This window comes from Toxorhynchites rutilus, chromosome 2 (assembly GCF_029784135.1).
Source record: "Toxorhynchites rutilus septentrionalis strain SRP chromosome 2, ASM2978413v1, whole genome shotgun sequence".
NCBI lineage: Eukaryota > Metazoa > Arthropoda > Insecta > Diptera > Culicidae > Toxorhynchites > Toxorhynchites rutilus.
The window spans coordinates 20,203,821-20,209,820 of NC_073745.1; the positions used below are offsets into that span (position 1 = coordinate 20,203,821).

Below are 6,000 nucleotides of genomic sequence, written 5' to 3' on the forward strand. Positions count from 1 at the left end.
GAACATCAGCAAAACTTGCACGCAGTACTTCAGCGCATTCAAGAACTCGGGTTTACGATTCGACCAGAAAAGTGCTCTTTTGGACGGGAACAACTCGGATATTTGGGCCACTTGCTCGATAAAGACGGACCTCGCCCGAATCCGAATAAAATCAAGGGATTCCAGGACATGCCTCCCCCTCGCGATCTGATTGGTGTCCGTTCATTCTTGGGAGCCGTGAATTATTACGGGAAGTCTGTCCCGAATATGCGCTCGCTGAGATACCCGTTAGACGAACTCCTCATGCTCCACTATTGCGGATCTTCGGATCAAAGAAGGGTATAGCGGTATATACAGCTAATCGCCTCCAGCGCTGGGCCCTTACACTGTTGTCCTATGACTTCTCAATGGAATATGTCGCAACAGATAAATTCGGGAATGCGGATGTATTGTCGCGTCTAATTGATCAGCACATCAAACCCGATGAAGATTTTGTAGTAGCCTGCACAAACCTCGAAGAAGACCTAAAATCTGTAGCCAACAGCACAATCAGTCAGCTTCCACTCAGTTTTCGGATGGTAGAGCTAGCCACAAATTCCGATCCAGTTCTCCAGAAAGTCTACCGTTTCATCAAACACGGATGGCCGAAAAATCGTGCCGAAATTAAGGACCAAAAGTTACTGCGCTACTACGACCGCCAGGAAGCGCTGTCGATCGTCGATGGAAGTATTATGTTCAGTGACAGGTTGGCACTTTACAGAAAGCGATGCCTGAATCAACTGCATAAGTGATATCCAGGAGTCCAACGGATGAAGGCAATCGCGCGCAGCTTTGTCTATTGGCCTTGTTTGGACGATGAGATCACTAGCTACGTTCGAGCTTGTAACAGTCAGCAGCAAGATCTCCGCCAAAAGCAGCACCAGTACCATGGCCAAAACCCGTGGTTCCTTGGCAGACAATTCACGTCGATTATGCTGGCCCACTGGAAGGCGAGTACTATCTCATCGTAGTGAATGCATATAGTAAATGGCAGGAAATTCTTCCGACCAAGTCCATCACAGCGAAGGCTATAATTAACCTGCTACGAAGTGTGTTCACCAACAAAGGGATGCCAGAAGTCTTAGTGTCCGATAATGGCACGCATTTCACAAGCGCCGAATTCAAGGAGTTCTGCGTTGAAAATGGAGTGGAACACGTGACAACAGCACCATTCCATCCACAATCCAACGGCAAGCCGAAAGATTTGTGGACACCTTTAAGCGGGCGGTCAGGAAGATTCAGGAGGGAGAAGGTTCCATCAAAATGGCATTAGATACATTCCTACTTACCTACAGAACCACACCAAATCTGAATACGCCAGATGGAAGATCGCCTGCGGAGCTGATGTACAATCGTCAGCTCAGAACATCATTGGAACTTCTACGTGTACCGCACAACCAAGCACCGCCAATGCAGAATCAAGCCAATCCTCAATCCAGGTCGTTCGTTCCGAAGGATACCGTTTACGCCAAAGTGTACGTCAACAATAAGTGGACTTGGGCACCAGGAACGGTAGTGGAGAGGATCGGCTGTGTAATGTACAACGTATGGGTCGATAATAGGAAGTTGATCCGTTCTCACATAAACCAGTTGAAGAGCCGAGGTGCAATGACCCATCGAGAAAACAAGAAACTAAGTATACCGCTAGACATTCTGCTGAGTGAGTGCGACGTGAACACACCTGTAGTGATGCGTACTCCAGTCCCCTCACCGGAACACCGATTGGAATCATCGAATCGAGCGTCGTCCGGTTCGAAATCATTTCCGTTACCAAACGAAACAAATTCGACCCTCTCAACTGCGACGTCATCGACTGGTCGTGAACCAGCAGCTGAATTTTCGCAAGTGATACAAGCCCCTCGACGATCTTCTCGCGTCAGAAGAGCGCCGCAGTGGTTCAACGCTTACCATCTCGCCTACATCACAACAGAACGATAGATATTCGAATTTATAAACAACTCGAACGAAACAGGAAATGGGGTTTGCCAAGTCGATCGAAATACAGAATAGAACTGATCGGTTCGTCAGTGACATTGACATCGTTGCACAAACTTTCGATTTTTTCGTTTTCGGTGAAGAAATCGAGGTGGTCGATGAGTTCGTATGCTTAGGGTCACTGGTGACCGATGAGAATAACATCAGCAGAGAAATTCGAAGAAGCATGAAACCAGGAAATCGTGTTTACTTTGGGCTCCTAAAGACGATTAGATCAAATAAAGTCTACGTCTACGCACCAGACTAATCATCTACAAGACAGTCATCTAGCGCCACGAGACCTGCACCATTCTCGCGGAGGATCGACGCGTCCTTGCGGTTTTCGAACGTTCATCAACAGTGGAGTGCAAATGAAAGTTGGGACGTTAGTGAAGCGAATGAACCACGTACTGCATCTGTTCGGGAACGGATGGAATAACGCACGATTCTCGTTAGCGTAGTGCTTTAAGCTACAAAAAATATTTATTTCAGGAATTTACGTAATCTAAAGATATATATAAAAAAAAGAAATCCTTACAAATTCAGTGCTTTTTGTTTCCTTGTTCCAGAACAAATTAGTTTTAGGTTAAGCAATGGCGAATGTGATTGTGTATGAACACTAGAAAATATAATATTTTTTACGTTCAATTTAGAAATATAATCATTATTTCTATATTTCTATATGATGTACTGCTCACCTCGTATTTTAATATAAACAAATCAATCAGTGAAAATTTCCAATTAATAGAACCTATCTTCCTCTAGTTTAAGTAATCGTTTTTCTATTGTTTAATTCAACAATTGTGACAGTTCTAAGAACCTGGCACTTCGGTTCTGTTTGGTTGGTTTGGATGTGTAATCGGAAGCGTTGCCAGTAGCAACATCCCCCGCCTCGTAAAGATGGCTATCAGCTTCAGCTTTACCTATCTGGTCTATTTCCAATACCGACAACTTCGATACGGGTCGCCGGAACAATCCGTTCGACGTCTGGACTACTGCTTGTCTTACTCTACCATCTTTCCCTGGGGTCACCAACCATACTTTTCCCCGAACCCATCCGTTCCGCCTTGAATCGTCTATGATCACAACCAAATCTCCTGGCTGCACCATTTTCGTTTCCCCGAACCACCTTGTTCTCTTCGTTAATGTAGGAAGGTACTCCTTGATCCATCGTTTCCAGAAGAGATCAAGGGTGTGCTGCATCAATTTTCACGTGCTGCCTACTGCTGAAGAATGATCTCTCGTCTTCACGGTCGGATGTTTTACGCCACTTGAAGACCCGAGCAAAAAGTGGTTTGGCGTAAGCGCTTCTTGTTCAGCCGCGTCTAATGGCAAATAAGTCAATGGACGTGCGTTCACGATAGCTTCAGCTTCCACTGCTACGGTATACAGTGGTTCATCGTCCAACTTTTGCTCTTGGGGAAGGCTGCTCATTGCAATTTTGACAGACCTTACTAACCGCTCCCAGGAACCACCCATGTGAGGAGCGGAAGGTGGTATGAATATCCACTTTGTGTCGACGTTGGTGAAGACAACTGCTGAATCCTCATGAATCCGTCTAACCTGATCCTTCAGGATGCGCTCGGCTCCGATGAAATTTCTCCCATTATCGGAGTAGATCTCGATCGGGGCACCTCGTGTGCCTATGAAGCGTCGGATGCAGCAGATACAGCTCTTCGTAGATAAGTCGAAGGCTACCTCAACATGTACGGCCCGCACTGTGAGGCAAGTAAAAAGTGCGATCCATCTCTTAGCGTTCGCACGACCCACTTTCACGGCGATAGGACCAAAGTAGTCCAAGCCAACATAGCTGAATGGTCGAATAAAAGGGGACAGTCTTGCCGCAGGTAGGGGTGCCATTCTAGGAACGGATGGTCGAGCCTTTTGTATTTTGCACCACAGACACCGGTTGACTACGGTTTTTACCAGCACTCGCAGCCGTGGCACATAGAAACATTGGCGCACTTCGTTGACCACCGTCTCAGAATTGGCATGTAGATACTTTCGATGATAGCTATCCACAACCAAGAATGTCACCCGATGATGCCTTGGCAGTATGATGGGACATTTTTGATCTGCCGAAGCTACCTGTAGAGCACCTATGCGCCCATCAACGCGCAAAATTCCCTGATCATCCAGTGTCGACGTCAATTTAAAAAGCGCACTTGATTTGTCCACCGTTTGGTGTTCATCAATGGGCAATCGCTCGTTTTTCTGCAAAATGGTGATCTCATCTGTGTACGCATCTAGCTGAACAATTTTCCATAACAAATTTTCAGCGCTCTGCAATTCTTGCTGACTTAGGATTTCCTTCTTAAAGGGTTGCTGCATTTTCTTTTTGCTGGCGTTCACAAAACGTTTACTATAAGCTACAGTCCGTAGCAAGCGATGCCAGTTCGAAAAACGGTCAAATTGAATCAGTGATAGAGGTGCTACTTGATGGACATTGCATGGACGTAACTCTTCATCGGTAGAAGAAATCCCCTGTACCGACTGTGGCCAATTTAGTTCATTCGAGTACAAGAACTGAGGCCCGATAAACCAGCGACTGGAAGCGTCAAAGCAAGGGCCTTTCCCCCACTTGGTGGCTTCGTCCGCTACGTTCAGATTGCTTGGCAACTGTGGTAAACAGTCTATTCTGTATCTGTGAACTATAAATGTAAAGAGTAAATGTGAGAACAGAGAAACATCAGATATACGGGTTATGAAGTAGAGTACACACGTGTTTTATTTCGATCCTAAACCATCACAAAGTGGCGACGAGGATGGTATAGAATATTTTGTTGAAGTAGCTGTTTTGGTTGGTGTTTGGGAAAAAATACTCTGAGGTGAGGAAATAAGGACTGCTTATTGCTGGAATTTGGAGGTAAAATAAAAGTTTCATTGGATGAAAACAACGCTATCTTGTGTGGGATTGCGTGCGAGTATAAAAGCTTCTGAAAGAAATTCAGCCGATCGAAAGTAAACAAACATTGATTTTATTTAATTCATTTTTAATATTTATATATAGTTCTGTGTTCATTTCAAGCAGCATGGATAAATTCAAAGGTTTCTCGAACCTTCCACCTTTCTCCTATGCGGATGTGCCATTAGCAGAACGTCGCAGTAAATGGTATACCTGGAAGAGAGCATTCGAAATTTATCTGCGTGCCTCAAAAGTGACGGATACCAGTGAGAAAAAAGATCTGTTGCTCGCACAAGGGGGATTTGGACTACAAGAAATCTTTTTCAATATTCCTGGAGCGGATGTGGAAGAGGATATAAACAATGATATCGATCCATATGACGTAGCCATAAGAAAGCTGGATAATTACTTCGCTCCTCAGCGCCATGAAGCACATGAGCGATACCTTTTCTGGGCTATGCAACCAGAACCAGATGAAGGCTTGGAAAAATTCTTGATGAGAATACAAGTTCATGCGACCAAATGCAATTTTTGAACAACGGTTATGGAGAGTGCTGGTATCGCAGTTGTCGATAAGATGTTACAGTTTGTGCCTGTGCCGTTACGGGAAAAACTTCTTCAGGAATAAAATTTGACAATCGATGAAATGATCAGGCAAGTGAACGCATACGAGACCTCAAGGTCTGCCAGTGACCAGATCAGCGGAAAGAATATTTCACAACATATGCCTAGAACAACTGAAATAATGCAAAGCATTCGAACATCTTGTAAGTATTGCGGTCGCTCTCACGGGACAGATCAACGATGTCCAGCGTGGAACAAAACCTGTGGTCACTGCGGCATGAGAGGACATTTTCGTGTAACTTGTTTCAATCGTACTGGCAGAGGGTCAAGAAGTTTTCCATCGTCATCAAACCCCGTGACGTCATCATTTCACACGTCGTCTTCAAATAAACACTTATTCAAAAGAAATCATATGCAAGCTTTTCCTACCGCTGATTTATCGACTGGTAGGCCACCACAGAACAAGGTGAGTAAATATACACGGAAATTACATGCAATTGACGACACTGAAGCCGACAACGAAGAAATAGAACTTGTTG

The 6,000-nt window shown here is 44.9% G+C and overlaps 2 protein-coding genes across 2 annotated transcripts; one reads left to right on the forward strand and one right to left on the reverse strand.

The window, feature by feature from the left end:
* Positions 1 to 386: 386 nt before the first annotated feature.
* On the forward strand, positions 387 to 1,956 carry LOC129765588 (uncharacterized protein K02A2.6-like). Its single transcript, XM_055766001.1, has 4 exons — positions 387 to 705; positions 778 to 968; positions 1,013 to 1,245; positions 1,314 to 1,956. Exons 1-4 carry the CDS (start codon positions 387 to 389, stop codon positions 1,954 to 1,956), a joined length of 1,386 nt encoding a protein of 461 aa, XP_055621976.1.
* A 1,245-nt stretch (positions 1,957 to 3,201) lies between these two features.
* Positions 3,202 to 4,323, reverse strand: LOC129765589 (uncharacterized). The gene has a single exon (XM_055766002.1). It carries the CDS (start codon positions 4,321 to 4,323, stop codon positions 3,202 to 3,204), a length of 1,122 nt encoding a protein of 373 aa, XP_055621977.1.
* Between the last annotated feature and the right edge of the window lie 1,677 nt (positions 4,324 to 6,000).

What these genes read in the sequence shown, in the direction of transcription:
- LOC129765588 (XM_055766001.1), top strand. Translation starts at nt 387, where the DNA reads ATGGAATATGTCGCAACAGATAAATTCGGGAATGCGGATGTATTGTCG. An exon ending in TTATGCTGGCCCACTGGAAG is followed by an intron (nt 969 to 1,012) that starts GCGAGTACTATC and finishes AGTAAATGGCAG; the next exon opens with GAAATTCTTCCGACCAAGTC. An exon ending in TGGACACCTTTAAGCGGGCG is followed by an intron (nt 1,246 to 1,313) that starts GTCAGGAAGATT and finishes ACTTACCTACAG; the next exon opens with AACCACACCAAATCTGAATA.
- LOC129765589 (XM_055766002.1), bottom strand. Translation starts at nt 4,323, where the DNA reads ATGCAGCAACCCTTTAAGAAGGAAATCCTAAGTCAGCAAGAATTGCAG.